The sequence below is a fragment of the Pelobates fuscus genome, chromosome 11, assembly GCF_036172605.1.
Source record: "Pelobates fuscus isolate aPelFus1 chromosome 11, aPelFus1.pri, whole genome shotgun sequence".
Lineage (NCBI taxonomy): Eukaryota > Metazoa > Chordata > Amphibia > Anura > Pelobatidae > Pelobates > Pelobates fuscus.
Window position 1 is genome coordinate 102540064 of NC_086327.1, and position 19337 is coordinate 102559400.

Consider the following 19337-nt stretch of genomic DNA (forward strand, 5'->3'; position numbering starts at 1 on the left):
GATATTTTGTTCTTTGTCACTTCATATGTTTTATGATATGGATGCGTATTGATTTTTTTTTTTGGTGGGGGGTGGGTGGGGGGGCATTTATATCCAACAAAGAATATTAATTCTTGTACATGTCTGTGTATGCTTTGGAACATCATCAGAGGTCTAGGTCCTCCTAGATAAACTATGGCTAAGTTTTGGCACCAGAGCACATATCATAATGGGAACTTGGCAATAATGAAATTGGCGATCATTGTTCAAGTTGCTAGCCAAGTTCAGTTACTCGCTAAAGTGGCTGTTGCCATTGTTACCGAGTAGTGGCTGTTTCCCTACCCTATCCTACACTCCATGGGTAGCAGGGTGAAGAGTATTAAACATTGGGCCCAAGAGTTTCCCATTTTTTTTAGATGAATTTGGTAATATGTGTCATACCACCTGCCAGTGAATTTAGTGGTTCGGTAGAGTAACCCTCCCCTTTTTTTTTTATATAAATCCTTTATCTGTAAAGAGAAAAAAAAAAGTACAATGTTTTATAAATGGACCAAATAAGCGACCATTGAGGAGTAGGGTGTTAGGTACACCTGAAAAATGATTCCGTTCTCAGGAAAGAAGAATAGGTAATTGGGATACAAGTCGGTTACTAAAATCTCATATAACCCACTGAACACTTTAAAAATAATGTGAAATTTTTCAGCCGTAGAGGCCAATGTATAAATGGCACCTGAAAGGAATGTATGTAATTTTATATATGGTGATAAAACGGAGGGGGAAAAAAAGGTTCGTAACTCTGTCCTCACATATATCTAGAGGTGCACCAGTTTTCCGTATGGCTTTTCTTTAGCTTTGTTGATAGATTTTTGTAATTTTTATTTTGCTTTTGTTTTATTTGAATTAATTGGCGTGATGTTTAACAGGAATGATGTATGTTACTTTAAAATCTCAAGTCCAGTCCTATGTTTTCTTTCCCTCTAAGACCCTTCTGGCACGGTGGATTGGTGATTGTAACGAGAGGAGCTTAGGCTTAGAGCCTTACAATAACACGCACAGCTGTTTCACATATAGATTTATTGGGTGTTCTGAAGTAGCCTTCTATAAGCATGTCCTTGGATGCCCTCACTCTCGTATTCTACAAAGCAGAATACTGCACATTCTCTGACTGCCTGGAGTTTGAACTAGCACCTTATATATTGAAAGCCAAGGCTAGATTTGTTTTTGATCTGAGGTTTTTAATAGAAAACTGTTTTTATGGGAATGTCAGCATATGGATGGAATAATTATATCTATTTTTAAAACCTTTACAAAAATGTGCACGTGAAATTATTTTTTTCTGCTTTCGCAGATATTTATAAAAAAAAATGTTCCTGCTTTGTCTACTATCAATATGGTGTTAAACGGTTTCTAAGGCACTTAGCTAATCAATTTTTATGAGTCGTATAAAAAAAAAAATTAAAAAAAGGGTTTGGTGCATTAATACCTTTGTGTTTCTTTGATTAGTACTCCTGCTTGTGCTGTGCTTTTGATGATTCAGAACGGTGTCTTTATATAAAGGGGGCCTTTTCTATTATCTTTATTATTATTATCTTTATTATTATTTTATTATTTATATAGCGCCATCAGATTCTGTAGCGCTGTACAATGGGCTGAGATGGTGATGTCCTGCTTTATTTAGAAATTGGGAATACTTCAGCAGATTCTTGCAACATTCATGAAACAGGACGCCATCTTTAAAATACAATTTAAAAATAAAAAAAGTGTTAAAAAAAAAAAAAAACTAAAGATGCAGCTCTGCTGGCTGTCATGGTTTGCTCTGAGATAATTTCCATATATCAGTTTTTATATATTTCAGCGGACTAAACATGGAGTCTTCTGTACCTGGACTGTTATCAGAAATTGGATCTAACTTCATCCGTTCTATTTAATATGCTGGGAGGTCCTCCGTTACTCATATTTTGTCATTTCAACCATAAGTTTGCTCTGTGTAGCCAGTTTGAGTTTTTACAAAGAGTGAGTTCAGTTATTTGACTGACAATTGCACTTTTCTTTGACTACCATTTAGTTTATCAATTATGGCTTGAATTTAATTAATATTTTTGGATAAGCTTTTTTTAAAGAGAAAAAATAATTTTTTTTGTTTTTTTTTTAATTATTTATTATTTTGAAAACTATTTTGATATAGTGATATGTTTTTGTTTTTTATGATTTTTTTTTTTAGATTGTAATATTTAAAAATCAAAGTTCATCTGAAAATATTAAATCAGCCAAATCTCTAAGTTGTGAAAATTTAGCAACAAATTAATTGCTACGGCTTCCTTCTCTCAGACCAGAATTAGAATTGCACCCCTAACGCTAAGCCGTACCCACTAAATTGTTGCTTTAAAATTAAACCTTGCTTCATAATAATTAATAAAGCCATAATTGATAAACTAAATGGTAGTCAAAGAAAAGTGCAATTGTCAGTCAAATAACTGAACTCACCTCTAGAATGTAAGCTCATTGAGCAGGGCCCTCCACCTCTCTGTTCCTGTACGTCCATTTGTCTGGTTAAAATTACATATCTGTTAGTCCACCCAATGTACAGCGCTACGGAATGTGATGGCGCTATATAAATAATAAAATAATAAGTTTATGGACGGGGGATTTTGTCAGTGATGTCATTTTTAATATTTTATCATGCATTATATTTATAGACATGCCGTCATGTTAATATTGGGCAGATCCAGGTCCAATAATGATGAGTTAAAACAGCTGCTTGCCTCGTGCTTCAATTTTCTCACTTTTTTTTCTGGCAGTTTTTAGCAGGAGACACACTGATGCAACAATCTGAGGAAATTCGTCAGCTTCGCCAAGATCTTCACAGGGTTCAGAACGTGTGTAGCTCAGCTGAGAAAGAACTGAGGTATGAAAGGGACAAAAAATTGGATATGAAGAAAGAATATATCGCTCTGCAACAGGATAACACCAAGGTGAACCTTCTGGAACTCTAAGATAGTATGTGCTCAATAGGGGTACAGTAAACGCCAAAAAGCCTTGTAGTTCATTAAATATTAATGGAGAACAGGCCTTGGGAAACACTCAGACATGTAAAGAGAGTCCTTATTTCTTCATTAGGATGCCCCTTGCTAAAAGTTGTGCTTTCTATGCACCCCAATGTCACCTTCTTCCATGATTGCATAATCTTGTGCTCTCAGAGCCACTGCCCATCTAACAGGACTCTCGGTAGTAGATCCGATATTTGATCATAATACTCTTAAAGGACCACTATAGGCACCCAGACCACTTCAGCTTAATGAGGTGGTCTGGGTGCCTGGTCCAGCTAGGTTTAACCCTTTTTTCTATAAACATAGCAGTTTCAGAGAAACTGCTATGTTTACATATGGGTTAATCCAGCCTCTAGTGGCTGTCTCATTGACAGCCGCTAGAGGCGCTTCCGCGCTTCTCACTGTGATTTTCACAGTGAGAAGACACCAGCGTCCATAGGAAAGCATTGTGAATGCTTTCCTATGGACTGGCTGAATGCGCGCGCGGCTCTTGCTGCGCATGCGCATTCACCGGAAGAGGAGGAGGAGAGCTCCCTGCCGGCGCAGGAGAAAGAGGTAAGTTTAACCCCTTCTTCTCCATCCAGCCCGGCGGGAGGGGGACCCTGAGGGTGGGGGACCCTGAGGGCACTATAGTGCTAGGAAAACGAGTATGTTTTCCTGCCACTATAGTGGTCCTTTAATAAGCCTTTAAACTTCAAATGAATTCTTTGTAAAAGCATAAACTAATTTTGGTTGGATTTAGAGTACTGAGAACATAGCGTGTGTCATTCATATCACCAAGGTCCTCTCTGCCAACTAAGGTACAAATATCCTCTCCCCTGCAATTGCAAAAATCACTGATTCACTGAATCCACCTCAATAGGTTAGAATCATATTCATAGACTTGGCAGACTTTCCATACAGAAGAACATAGGTGGTTGAGTTTTGGTTCTGTAGAAATCCACACATTGGCCTTTGTTATTGATACTGGTAAAACTGAGATATGGTATAACGGAGAATCTCTGGCCTTTGTTATTGATACTGGTAAAACTGAGATATGGTATAACTGAGAATCTCTGGCCTTTGTTATTGATGCTGGTAAAACTGAGATATGGTATAACTGAGAATCTCTGGCCTTTGTTATTGATACTGGTAAAACTGAGATATGGTGTAACTGAGAATCTCTGGCCTTTGTTATTGATACTGGTAAAACTGAGATATGGTATAACTGAGAATCTCTGGCCTTTGTTATTGATACTGGTAAAACTGAGATATGGTATAACTGAGAATCTCTGGCCTTTGTTATTGATACTGGTAAAACTGAGATATGGTATAACTGAGAATCTCTGGCCTTTGTTATTGATACTGGTAAAACTGAGATATGGTATAACTGAGAATCTCTGGCCTTTGTTATTGATACTGGTAAAACTGAGATATGGTGTAACTGAGAATCTCTGGCCTTTGTTATTGATACTGGTAAAACTGAGATATAGTATAACTGAGAATCTCTGGCCTTTGTTATTGATACTGGTAAAACTGAGATATGGTATAACGAGAATCTCTGGCTTTTGTTATTGATACTGGTAAAACTGAGATATGGTATAACTGAGAATCTCTGGCCTTTGTTATTGATACTGGTAAAACTGAGATATAGTATAACTGAGAATCTCTGGCCTTTGTTATTGATACTGGTAAAACTGAGATATGGTATAACTGAGAATCTCTGGCCTTTGTTATTGATACTGGTAAAACTGAGATATAGTATAACTGAGAATCTCTGGCCTTTGTTATTGATACTGGTAAAACTGAGATATGGTATAACGAGAATCTCTGGCCTTTGTTATTGATACTGGTAAAACTGAGATATGGTGTAACTGAGAATCTCTGGTCTTTGTTATTGATACTGGTAAAACTGAGATATGGTCTAACTGAGAATCTCTGGCCTTTGTTATTGATACTGGTAAAACTGAGATATGGTATAACGAGAATCTCTGGCCTTTGTTATTGATACTGGTAAAACTGAGATATGGTATAACTGAGAATCTCTGGCCTTTGTTATTGATACTGGTAAATCTGAGATATGGTGTAACTGAGAATCTCTGGTCTTTGTTATTGATACTGGTAAATCTGAGATATGGTGTAACTGAGAATCTCTGGTCTTTGTTATTGATACTGGTAAAACTGAGATATGGTGTAACTGAGAATCTCTGGTCTTTTTTTGCTCCTGTGATTGTTTGTTTGCTTTCTAAGGGATAAAATAAAGCCCATTAATAATGCTGCCATCTCCTTAAAATCAGAAGGAAGCACATGGCAGCTTAAAAAGGCCACTCTATCTTTGACTTAATCTCTCCATTGTACACAGTAGTAAATTAACATAAACAAGACATACTATAAACAAACTTTAAAAAGTTAAGTAATAGGACCCCTCACATCCATGTATGGGGAGTGGTGGGGCAAATATCCCAAGAACTCCAATAAACTCTGCACGAGATGGACACATAGTGTGGAAGGAAATATAAGGAGGTCTGTATGCACCTTTGAGTGTATAGAGCAGGCTTCCCCAAACTCTGGCCCTCCAGATGTTGCTGAACTACAACTCCCATGATTCTCTGGCTATCTACTTCATTCAGGGAATCGTGGGAGTTGTAGTTCAGCAACATCTGGAGGGCTGGAGTTTGGGGAAGCCTGGTATAGAGGATCTCTGCTTTCCTTACCTCTGGTCCTAATTGCTTTTTCCCAAATTATAACTGGATCCAGGGTAGCACAAATCTCTCTGGTCTAAAATCCCAAACCGGATATGGGGATGTCTAATGCCTAGATCTAATTAACAAACCATTAGTTTGTATTATTTGGCTGAAAATAACACAATATCCAAACCATTTGCAGTATAAAAAGGGACTAGTCCAACTCTTTGAATCAGTCCCTATTTCAATAAAGTAAATTCATAATCTTTTGCCTTTATCTTTTATTTCTAATAATTATTAATAAGGAGTGATTAGGGTATTGTACTTCCTCATGCACAGTTTTCGTTTAAGTAAACGTCATCGTTAGTAGTGGGTAAATTGAATATCTAGGCCACTGGTCATGTCAAAACCCACAGTCTTTCAGCCAGTCTGGTGACCATTCAAAACTTCATGACGGCCATACTCATCCAATGGGTTTATAGCCAGAAAAAGATGGTGTCCTCATTTTTAAATAAGCAGGAAATAACTTGCTCTGCTAAATCTGATACGTTACCTTCCAACACAGCTCAACGCAGAATTAAATCAGGTTAAACAGAAGTTAGCTGCAGTCAGTGCAACATGCTTCGGCTTTGAAGCTGAAGTGGAGAAGAGACAGCAGAAGGTTAAAGAACTGGAACTGGATCTGATGAAGAGAAACCAGGGTTCTAAACTGCAAAGCAACTGGCAAGAGAAACTCGAGCACGAGAAATCCCGAGCCGTCAACGCAGAAAAAATGGTAAGTGGACCTGCTGTCGTTATGGGTTGATTCCAAGGAAATATAGCTAAATATATCTAATTTTGCTTTCATCTGCACATTTATCCATATTTACTGAAATAAAAAACACAAATATATCTCAACTGAATATTTTGCCTAAACAGAAAATAATAAAAAAAAAATTTCTGTGTATTAATTGTTGCAAAGGGTTGTTAAATGAATTTGAAATCATTTTATTAGTTACAAAGATTTCACACTCTTCAGTACCTAGCAACCCCTGCAAATAATAGCAGGACTCTTGAGTTTCACTCACAGATCAGGACAAATTCAAACATGTTCTTTAAAAAAAAAAAAAAACAATAGAAACTGCGAGTGGCTTTAATCCAGGAATAGCTGGGCTCCAGACACCCGCTCTTTAGACATTTTTTATCCTCTATATAAAAGGCGTGTGTGTGGTTTAGGATTCTGTAACACTAGAATAATGCAATGCTGATCTCACGTTGCACATGCGCTCGCAGGAGCCTGGGACCTACAGATGTACATGGGTATGTGTGTTTGGCGCAGGGTGACTGCTACAAGAATTTGAAAAAAACTTGGAACTGGGGCAGCAAAACACCAAAATATAACTAGCACAAGTCTCATAAATAAAAAAAAAAAACATAAAGGTAATGGGAATACAAAGTTCTCACTTAATCAAGTAGAAGACCGTTTGCCATGCGTTGGAACTCAAAATCCAGCAATAAAACAAATAAAGTCATGTCTCCTATGTCCTAAAGACCTGTAAATGTGAAACGCGTTAGGTGCTTGGTGTGACCTTTCTCCCAATTTGTTATTTTTTTTTTTTTGTGTGCGATTAAACCTCCTGTGGATTTTGAGCGCTTGCAGTTGCTTTATTTCTATTTTTTGACTGTTACAAGAACACTTGCTATTCACAAAACTTTAAATTGTGGTGATGTGAAAACAGACTTGGTGTTGCAATTTGGGTTCAATTAACAGTAACTCGTTGATTAGTAAATAAACCTCGGTATCTAAATTATTTACATATTATCCCAACCTTATGCAATATAATCCATGTTGGTATACACACAGCGCTGCTCAAGCTGTACACAATCGGGGCTGCAACAACGGGGATGGTGGGTTACAAAACAAACCCATAAAAACAATCTATTCAATTCATATATTCCTAGGATTGTTCAGTACATTAGGAATTCACCAGGGAAGCTCACATTTGCAAAATCATCAAATTACTTATGTTCCAATCTACCATAATGTACCGTATATGTGCCAACACATCCCTTTAAATACAATTCCGGGTTGTGCCCCATCCCCCAGGCACTAACCGTACCCATACTCCCTGAACAATACAATATAAGGGGTTGCACAGGCTTCCTGGCAGTGAGTATACCATCCCTTCCTCCAGTACTGTATTTAATCTGGCATAGGGATTCATTACTAATAATAAAACAAGTATTACAATGCAATCCCTTTCTTCCTCCAGGTTTTAGAACTGCAGCAGCAACTCAGGGCTTCTGAGCATCAATTACAACTTTTACAGACACAAATCACAGAGAAAAAGCGTCAAGAGGAAGAATTAAAAAGAGCAAAAGAAAACGAAACAAAACTCAGAGCCCAGCTTCAAGAAGAGCAGCTAAAAAGGTAGCTGGAAAGAGTCACGTGGTTCTTCTGGTGGACAAGTCAACCTTCCATTGGTTTCCACGGTGATTGGAGCACTTTTAGAAATGTGCCCTAATATTTCTGATTATACATAGCTCCCAATGTGATAAATACAGTATGTATTACATGTACCACATGTAAAGGGGTCTGCTGGCAATTAAAGCAATCCACTACTTCTGTCATGTGCAGTCCAGCTGTGACTGCTTTTTTGTAACATATACTGTTAACAGCATGGCTTTATTTTTATTTTAGAAAAATGTTGAATCAAAGCATTGAAGACTTAAAGCAAACAAATAAAGCCCTTCATGAAAAAGAGACTTTATTGACCCAGACTTATTCTGCACTTCAGTTTAAACTTAATCAGAAGGAATCTCTCCTGCAAAGTCTGGACGATGAAAAGAACGCATCAGCTAAGGAGGTTAGTTGTAGGTAGAGTTTCTGTTCTTAAATATAAAAACAACTATAAACAACTTTAGATTAATTAAGACGTTGTGGTATATAGAGATCATGCCTCTGAAGTTTCGCTGCTCAATTCTCTGCCATTTTGGAGTTAAATCACTTTTGTTTCTGTTTATGAAGCCCTTGCCACACCTCCCTTGGCTGTAACTCACACAGCCTGCGTTAAAACAAAATGCTTTAATTTTCAATCCGATATTACTTAATTTAGAAGTTTTCATCTCCTGCTCTGTAAATTGAACTGCTTCTGCATTGCAATAAAGGAAGTGTAAACATTAGATAACTCTTTACAGGACGTGTTTAGGAATGCTGTGCGAGTCACATGCAGAGAGGTGTGATTAGGACTTCATAAACAAAGCTATGTAACTCCTAAATGGAAGAGAATTGAGCAGTGAGACTGCAGAGACATGACCTTCATACCAACACTGCTTTATTAAGCTAAAGTTGTCTTGATGATTATATAGTGTCCCTTTAAGGAGCCGAGACATTACTACAAGACAAACACCCACTCTAATATTTTACACCAGCAGAAACAAGAGATGTGTGAAATGTTGGACTTGATTGGCTTGAGTATTTTTATTCTATATAACTATGTAATTATGTATAACAGGATGTCTAGCGCAGTGGCTTCCCCTGAATTAGGTTACATGATCACAATAAAAGTATTTCTCTTGTTTTCAACTAAACCCAGGTGCGTAGATATTATTACTTATTCCACTAGCACATGTCTCTAAAAAGATCAAATCTGGAATGCTGACTTGGCCCTGCCAGGTATACAAACAAGAACACTGAGGTTTGCTCATGTACTAAAAGTTGTGCTAATATTTTGTTCTTGCAGCGCATCTATTGTGAAAACAATAACCAGAAACTTTCTGAAGAGTTGTTGCAAGTGCAGCAGGATAAGGAGGAATTACATAAGGAATATAATAAAATATTGAACCAGATGGACGACTATGTCAGGTAGCTTCACATAATTATAATTTGTATTGTTGTATGCGTGACTTATACATTTTAATAAAAGTTATTTTTCAAGGGTCACACATTGCTGAAAGAAATACCATGATCCTCTCTGGGTCCTCACGGTAGCCTTATCTTTCCAAAACAAAAAAAACACAAACCAAATGTAGTTTGACATAGCAGAAAGTAAAAATGACATATATAAATTGTTTCTCTAGTGCTGCCTAAAAACATCAAGCGCACAATTGAGAACATTGGTGTATATTTGGTCCTGAATGCTAAGGAGTCTGTCCTCTCTTGCAACTGTCACTAGTCTAATACTATCCTTACCTTTTGTGTCATTTTACCCCACTCCCTCTAGCATGTAAGCTCATTGAGCAGGGCCCTCAACCCCTCTGTTCCTGTACGTCCAACTTGTCTGGTTCCAACTACATGTCTGTTCGTCCACCCATTGTACAGCGGTACAGAATTTGTTGGCTCTATATAAATGATAGAATGATAGCCACGGTTCTATTATTATGTTATCATTTTACTGGAAAGTAAAGACTTACCGTATAAGTCGAGTTTTTCAGCAATTTTTTTGTGCTGAAAAACCCCAACTCGACTTATACTCGAGTCAATGTCTGTATTATGGCAACTTAAATTGCCATAATACAGACAAGGGGCTGTGTAGGAGGGGGGCTGGCAGAGCGTTTACTTACCCCTCCTGCAGCTCCTGTCAGCTCCCTTCTCCTCCGCGCTGGTCCGGTCAGCTCCCCTGTCAGCTCCCATTGTAAGTCTCGCGAGAGCCGCGGGGTCATAGCGCGGCTCTCGCGAGACTTACACTGGGACTTGCAGAGGGAGCTGACCGGACCGGCACGGAGGAGAAGGGAGCTGACAGGAGCTGCAGGAGAGGTAAGTAAACGCTCTGCCATCCCCCCCTCCTACACCGTACACACCACTGGACCACCAGGACCACCATATATTTTTGTAATTTTTTTTTTTTTTTCGTCCCCCCTCCCTGGCCAGCTAACAAGCAGGGAGGGGGAACGAAAAAAAAAAAAATGGAAATAATATTAAAATAATTTTTTTTTATAATATTAAAAAAAAAAAAAATATATATATATATATATATATATATATATATATATATTGATAATATAAGAAAAAAATTAATATTAAAATACTAATAATAATAATAAAAAATGCCCACCCCCCACCAAGGCTTTGCATCACACTCTGCATCACACTCTGCATCACACTCTGCATCACACTCTGCATCACACACACACACTGCATTCATACACACACTGCATTCATATACACACACACTGCACTCATATACACACACACACACACACTGCATTCATACACACACACTGCATTCATTATATACACACACTGTAAAAAATAAATATTCAATTAATATAATTTTTTTAGGATCTAATTTTATTTAGAAATTTACCAGTAGCTGCTGCATTTCCCACCTAGTCTTATACTCGAGTCAATAAGTTTTCCCAGTTTTTTGGGGTAAAATTAGGGGCCTCGGCTTATATTCGGGTCGGCTTATACTCGAGTATATACGGTAAACGGCCAGCGCTTTAACTAGAAGGCTTCTGGTCATGTCATACACATGTGATTTCTACAAATGAATTAATGAATGTTACACTTTCATTCATGTTTTCTATGGTGCATTATTTCCTGTAACATATATCTTTACATTATTTTTGCTTTTAAGAAGGACTTGCATTTATATTAATAATTTTCTTTTAACTTTATTAGAAAAAACAATGAAAAGCAACTACGTTACAAAGCCAAGCTTAGTCGAGCAAAAGAAGTTCACATTAGCGAAGTTAATCAACGGGATTTGTACATAAAGCAGCTGGAAATGGAAATTGCACTGTCCAAGAGCCAAACAGAAAAGGTAGCGCTAAGACGCCGGCTGAGCGTTTTTTATTTATTGCCTGGTCCTTTCTATGTAAATGGCAAGGGATTCCAATAAATAAACAAAAGAAATAATGTATTTTAAAAGAGATTTGGTGAATGTCTGTTATTAATAATAAGCCACAGTTCCTCCCATTGTATATTGTAAATTGCTAGTTCTGCTTCACATTACATAAAGGAGTAGTAGTAGTTATTGAAATAGTGGTCGGAAAATGTTTAAAAAGTCATGGAGATCGCCTTCTCTCCAACTCCTCTGATTAAATGGAATTTTCTCCAATATGGGTGACAGTGATAGATTTAAAGCTCTGAGCTAACCCACCCCCTGCTCTCGTATCCTATCGTTGTTATTGATATTGCACAAGTGTGAATTTTATGTCACCAAAGTAACCAAAAAAAGAGGTGCACTCTCCACAGGCCACGCAGAGCTCTATTTTTTCTCATACTGTTCCCAAATAGTTGTTTTTAAAAAAAAAAAAAAAAAAAAAGAAATTGGGGACACCCACATACTATTGGCAACATAACTGCGACATTGAACTGTAATGGTTATGTTGCTTAAACTATCCCTTTAAACTAACCAATTCAGTTTTATTAAAGGGAATCTCCAGTGCCAGGAAAACGATCCGTTTTCCTGGCACTGGAGGTTCCCTTTCCCTCCCACCCACCAATCCCCGGTTACTGAAGGGGTGAAACCCCCTTCAGTCACTTGCCTGAGGCAGCGACGCTGTCCCTCGTCGCTGTCTCCTCCTCCACGCCGCTCCTCCTTCTTACTCCGTCGGCCGGTTGGCGAGACTGATCCCGCCCACCGGCCGAGGAGACCTACCGCGCATGCGCATTAGGTGTCCCCATAGGAAAGCATTGAAAACTAATTTTAATGCTTTCCTATGGGGATTTGAGCACAGCGTGAGGACGCCCAGCGACGCTCTAGCACAGATAATCTGTGCTATAGAGCAGGAAGTTCCCTCTAGTGGCTGTCTAGTAGAGTAGAGTGGAGTGGAGTTAACCCTGCAAGGTAATTATTGCAGTTTATAAAAAACTGCAATAATTACACTTGCAGGGTTAAGAGTAGTGGGAGTTGGCACCCAGACCACTCCAATGGGCAGAAGTGGTCTGGGTGCCTGGAGTGTCCCTTTAATGGCAGTTCATGTAAAGCGTCTATCCTTGTGTATTGCTGTACAGCTTCCAAATCTGCTCTGGCCATCCAGAGGAAGCGACACTGTGTTGTGTGTATTAGCTCACACATATTAAGGAGGCCCAAAATGTTTTATCAGTGAGATATGTGATGGACAGAGCCTATGAGATCTAACGCTCCGAGATCCGTGAGAGATTTGGCTCTTACTATATCTCACTGAAGTAGTGACATCACCGTTCCAAACATGCCACACAAGTAGGGATATAATGGTCATCTTCATTACTTTAATTTTTTGACTTCTATTGATTTTGTCTACTGCAAACACCACTGTAAGGTAATCACTTTTTTTTTTAATTGTAGGATCAGCAGTGGATTAGTAAAGTCACAACAGAAAATGAACATCTTCTCAAGGAAAACCAACATATGCTACAGAAGCTCAATGACCAAGAGGCTATAGAAAGAAACTACCAATGGCAACTCTTATCGGTTCGAAATAGGTAGGGCTTTATTAAATGTCAAGTGTAATTAAACATTCGGTCACCAATCGGTTTAATATGATGGGTTGACGTATATATGCAGAACTTAAGAACTGGACCAGTGATTGCTGTTCTTGGCATTCCTTATGTTCCGTAACTACATTCCCCATAATGCTCGATTACACTGTAGCCCAGGTGTCAAGACTTCTGCTATATTCAATAGTAAGTCCACCCTGGTTTACTATAGTGTATACTCAATGTCTCCTATTCTGGTGATAAACTTGGGCCGATGTTATGCTAAGCAAATAGACAGTTATTTACAGCAGGATGGTTCAACAGTAACACACAAATCCCCATTTTATGATCCCTAACGTTAGCCTTGGATATAATAACAAAAATAAAGAAACACATATTTAGGTGCCGACTGAGATATTTGAACAAAAACAGCACAGTACTAAAATGATCACACATGAATTGACCAGATATAATATGTGAATAGTCCTAACGAAGACTTGCATCTTTACATTAAATTATAATGTAGTTTTTTTTATAAAAAAAAAAATATCCGAACCAAGATAGTATTGTAATATTGTAAAACAACATTCTAGCATGGGAATAGTATTAATGAACTGTAAATGGTTAACTAATCATAAAAGCATCTGCACAGAGAGGTCAAGCAATAAAAAATGGTAAAGAGAGGTATATAGAAACAAAGAAGGGAGTAGAGGAAAGAAAGCAAATTGTATAGGGCAGCGTTTCCCAAACCAGTCCTCAAGACTCACCAACAGTCCAGGTTTTGTCAGTATCTCCATTGGAATAAATTAGGGAGATACATAAATCCTGGACTGTTGGTGGGCCATGAGAACTGGTATAGGGAGTACACTATCCAGCTGGCTGGATATTGTCTGAGGATTAGAGGCAGTAAGGCCTCATTAAGTTGGAATATATCCCAATATCACTAGAATTTACAAATCTAATATCCTTAAGCAGTCCGTGTTTTGTTAGAAAAATGAAGGAAGGAAGCATAATTCGATGTATTGGATTTCTATCACAGAGGACAATGCTGAGTTTGGTGGCTTTTATGATTCAACATACCAAGGGACAAATCACAATTCATCGTCTGGTTCTGATTGATAATGTTTAATAACTTTGGGGTGTTATTGAAAGAGTGTTTACAATGTTAGCACAATCCAAAAACATCAAAACTTTATTTTACAAGAATGCTGCAAAAGTTAGAAAGATTTGACCCCTTATGTCAGGGGTCCTCAAACACCGGCCCCCAGATGTTGCTGAACTACAACTCCCATGATTCTTTGAATTACATAGATAGCCAGAGAATCATGGGAGTTGTAGTTCAGCAACATCTGGGGGGCCGGAGTTTGAGGACCAATGCCTTATGTAGTGCAGTGGTGGCGGTAATAGCTGAAATGGACATTGATATGTTTCCTTTGTTGATGCTGAATTTGCAAAGTGTCTGATGGTTTTGTCAACGTGTCAATAAAATTCCTTTGAAAGGATTGTAACTGCTTAATCGTTAATGTGAGATTGTGATCACATCTTGACATGAGTAACTGATGTTAGCGGTTTGTAATTTACCTCTGAGTTTGATCATTTAATAGGGGATGCCCAACAAAAGATCAACAAACCTCATGCTCGCTTTGATCAAAGAGGAACTACAATTGATATCTGTAATTAGGGAAAATACATCTATCCATAAAGTCTAAAGTTTAGGACATTTCATCCATCATAACACATTATTTCAGCGTACAGCCTGCAACCTACTAAATACAAGCAATAGATCATTTTTGCCAAAGCTTCAAGAGAAGTGCACTTGGATGTTCCTGTCATAATTCCCCTTACACAAATTTCTGTATAATGTACATTAATAATTGATCCTGAATTTTGTTTAGCAGTTAGACACTCTGGGTATAATTTAGCTAGGATACATTTACAAAATGCTCATTATGAATGTATTTTTATTTCAATAGGGCACATATTCTGGACGAAGAAAATAAACAACTACAAGAAGGCCTGCTGCAGCTTTATAACCAGGTTGGATCACTGGATCGGATTTTAAAGAAAATCCAGGCTCTTAATCTAGAGGTGAATCTCCATATATTATCAGTACATGAACATAGCTTGGTTTCAGAGCAGGCTATCTTTAATTATTAACTTACACCCATGGCCACTAGGTGGAGGGAGTGAGGACTTATTGTAAGGCGTAACACAAGAGGTGGACAAAGCAGGAGAGCTATCTGACTCCCCTTGAAAATGTGGGTGTGTGGGAACCCAATAGCTAATATGAGGAGGGACTATTGCTGATTCCTTTACTGGTTTTTGGGTTCTGAATTTTTTTTTATTTTTTTTTTGATGAGGGTTGATTGCCAGAAAATAGACCTGTTACTTTGCAGTAAAATAGCAGTATAAGAGCTATATCACATATTCATGCATTCTGCCAGATAATAAAATAAACAAAGTAACCAAAACCTGCCTATATAATTAGCACAAGAGCAGAAAATACTAATCAACTATATCAAAACAAGCATAACATGAAACGTGAAGAGGCACAGTCCTTTGAATAGATCAACCCACTCCAACTGCTGGTAAGGTTCTCTCAAGGGAAACTCAAACCCAAGGTTTTCTTGCTACTCAGGGGGAGAGATAGACGCAGATAAATCACTCCACCAGCCCCATACCTTTATGCAAACTGACAGGTGCTGCCCACGGACCTGGCATCTCCAGGCGTCCCAATCAATGGTCACGAAGCGTCAAACGGAGAACACCCTCTGGATGTGAGCCATGTGGAAGGGTATTTCCACCGGAGGTTTGCAGCCTAGGTGAGTAGAAGCAGGCTGCTGGGAGTCTAAAGTGTAGCTGGGGAGTGCCCACAGCCCCATGACAGTTTGGCTAAATTTCTGCTGTTCCAGGCACGCCTACAATCGGGAACACAGATCATCAAAGGTCTTCATAAAGGTAGCCATTCCCTGAGTTGGTGTTGCAAATGGTCACCGCATAGCAGAACGGCAGCCATTTTATGAAAAATACCAGGGATAATCTTTGGCAGTCCATATGTTGGTGACTACAGCACCCATAATGCTCTCAAAGCCATTATGCAGGAAAAGCATTAGGGGAGATGTTTCCACAACATCTGGAGTTCCGACGGTTGCCTACACGTGCTAAATACCATTCTGGAAAATTAAAATCCCTCCAAAAATTACAGAGGCTCACCACGACAATGGGGACTGGGATAACCCCCTGGCCCAGGATTTTTTGAATGAGTTTATTTTTGAATTTCCAAGTGTCTGCCTGTCTTATCTCCTGGCACAACGTTGGGGGCACATAAGTAAGAGCATGAAATAGGTGCCACAGTTAGTACCCATAAATCATGAAGAAACAGCTTAAATGTAAGTATCAGTCGAAGAGCTCAGCCAGACTGTTTCCAGCTCGATCTGAGGACAGACATTGCCCCGGGTGATAAAAAGTTTAAGTACATAGACATGGTGAAACATTTTGTTGCAAGTATTCTTGATTAGTATGATACATTTATGAATACACATTGGTCAGAGCGCCATAGTAAATGTATATAATTTCACTTGTGACTTAAAAGTTGACCTGGACATTCTTATGTTTCAGGAATCCTTAAATATGAGACCTTTCTAGATAAGACCATGGATTCTAGGTGTGCTACTTCTGAATATTATTTTCTTGTTAAGGGGGAACTAGTTATGACTTGTGCTTTAAATATATATTTTTTTCTTTCTACATTGCATGACTGACTATTTTGCCACAGCAAGAGCACACCATGTAAATTAATTTATCCCCAACAGTGCCGCATTATGCAGGAAATGTGCACATATAATTTTACGGTATTTCTCCTATGACAGAACCTGCACTAATGTGCCCAGCACATCATAGGGCATTGATGGTGCTCTAAACATGGAAGCGCTGTGTTGGTAAATGCATTTTTGACTTACCTCTGATATACTACTCGCCCCTGCAAGAGCTTCAGTATCATTTACAAAGGTGAAGGTATGAGGAGCTGTGTCTTCAATCAGTTCCATCACTATCTCTTCAGTCAGCTATACTTTAATCATTATCTCTCCACTGTGCATAATTTATCATTTTAACTATAAAATATGCATATCCTGCATTAGATGTGTTTATGCAAGCATCTAATGTAAAGGCTGTAGGTTTCTTGGGAAGGTTGTGAGGAACAGAAAGACCTTTGTAGGCCAAATCACTCAAGTTGGACAGATCATTTGTTATTTGCTAACTGATATTGCAATAGAAATGTTTGTTGCATTTGTGTTTCATCTTGGGTTTTTTTTTTTCTTGTCTGAAAGGAAATCACAAAAATGATCCCATCAGAATGTTTACTAATGACCGATACTCCACTGCATTTGCCCACCGGAAGGTGAGAAAACTAATGTCCTCTCTTTTTTGTTACTGGTAGGATATAAATTATGGACAACAGGGAAACTTATTTGTCTGGTGTATTTGAATATGTGATAGGTTTGGTTCCTGATATGTTTTTGAACCACATGTCTCATGATGCTCATTCAATATAAAGGCTGGCTTAGAATTATGGGAAATGTAGTTCGCCTTCAGGCTCTCCCTATGCCTCTGTGGTGGATTGCAATACCGTTCTGAGTGGATCTACTATGAGGTTCCACTTGCACCCCCTTTCTCTATCAGTAAGATGGGAATTTCAAGGATCTCTTGCTACGTTTGGATCCATATGCTGCTTTTGGCAGATTCCAGTAGATTCCATGCAGCTATTCCAATAGTCACTGTCAGTACCAAGGTCTGAGACCTGAACAGTGATATCATGAAGTGCAAGTTACTGAGTTTCTCGTTCTCAGATATTCTGTTGTTGCTCTATCAGTAACTACCCTACATTTGGAGGTGGCCCCTTGTCCTGCTCTGCTTGATTGTAAGATCCATAAGATGGTGGGTTTTCAGCATCCAAGGAAGGACAACAACATTTTTGTCTTATCTGACAAATTGAAGGGACTCTAAAGGAAACCAGACCACCTTATCTCAATAGATGCTTTCTCTACTTTTTGGTCTAATTATAAAAAGGTGTCTTAATGTGTCTCCATTTTCAGTTTTTCAGCTCTGGGATTCTCCAGTCCTCCTGGGGTGTTAAAAGCTATTCACAGCACAAATCACGAAGGAAGTGCAGAAACCCTGAATTTATCTCACTCCAGTATTTCAGAAATTGGCTATTTAAATGTAACGTCACCAGGGATTGTGCCAGCATCCCCTGAGCAAACACCGATGCCAGGTCCATGAGTAAGGACAGATAAAGATATACCGTTTCCTGCATTTGCTCAAACTCGTGAGACCGTACTGTGGTGCCTTCTTCAAGCACTGAGTTGAAAAAATGCTGCTAAATTACAAAATAACCACACAGAGAAACAAGAAACCACTAATGACAATCTCGTGCAAATATATATATTTTGTTAACACTATGTGATTTTAATAATGTTTGTATTTTTATATTAGTTTATTAAATCTTCTAAAAATTTCCCTATAATTTAATGCTCTTTTAAAGTTAAATACTTTTAATATAAATGGTGGAAGGAGTGGGGCTATGAAACTTAATGCCACTGGACAGCAGGTTCACGCCATTGCCAATCTTCATTCAAGAATCCATTGTTTGCAAAGCAAAGTGCTGCCATATTCCTTTTTATCCTTTCCACCAGGTTGTACATCCATGTCCCCCCATCATCACGTGAGGTACAACTGCCAAAATTCCTAGCCAACGGACACAAAATTTTTGTTATAAGTGCCTCCAGAAAAGAATGCAATTAAAGGGGTTCTGAACCTTGAAACTAAACCCAGACACACTTACCCTAACATGCACATCTTGCCGAGTCTCAAAGTGATATTTTAAAATATATAAACTATTTGATGTTTTGGGGTTTGGTTTTTTTCCAAGAATTTTGTTGGGTTTTAAACAAATTAAAGAGAAAATAGTGGGTTCCGGGTTACATAACCAAACACAGAAAGATGCATCATAAAGGTCAAAGTCATTAAAGGTTTCCTATGGTCCAAAAAATAACAATCATTCTTTCTTAACTATAGGTTCCTTTCTAATGAAATAATGAGTTACATAGCTGAAAAGAGACTTGCATCCATCAAGTTCAGCCTTCCTCACATATGTTTTTACTGTTGATCCAAAATAAGGCAAAAAACCCAACCTGAAGCGCTTTCAATTTTGCAGCAAACTAGGAAAATATTTCTTCTTGACCCCAAAATAGCAGTCCGATATCT

The 19337-nt window shown here is 38.3% G+C and overlaps 1 protein-coding gene across 5 annotated transcripts in view; it reads left to right on the top strand.

The window, feature by feature from the left end:
• Positions 1 to 18597, top strand: part of CCDC30 (coiled-coil domain containing 30) — a 66963-nt gene extending 48366 nt beyond the window's left edge. For all 5 annotated transcript variants that reach the window (XM_063435755.1, XM_063435754.1, XM_063435757.1 and 2 more), the window contains 10 exons: positions 2778 to 2951; positions 6255 to 6464; positions 7942 to 8099; positions 8370 to 8535; positions 9412 to 9533; positions 11292 to 11433; positions 12943 to 13079; positions 15047 to 15161; positions 17402 to 17472; positions 18167 to 18597. In XM_063435755.1, the coding sequence (XP_063291825.1) occupies positions 2778 to 2951; positions 6255 to 6464; positions 7942 to 8099; positions 8370 to 8535; positions 9412 to 9533; positions 11292 to 11433; positions 12943 to 13079; positions 15047 to 15161; positions 17402 to 17472; positions 18167 to 18353 (1482 nt within the window). In that variant the 3' untranslated portion in view covers positions 18354 to 18597. The remainder of the gene's footprint in view (positions 1 to 2777; positions 2952 to 6254; positions 6465 to 7941; positions 8100 to 8369; positions 8536 to 9411; positions 9534 to 11291; positions 11434 to 12942; positions 13080 to 15046; positions 15162 to 17401; positions 17473 to 18166) is intronic.
• The last annotated feature ends 740 nt before the right edge of the window (positions 18598 to 19337 follow it).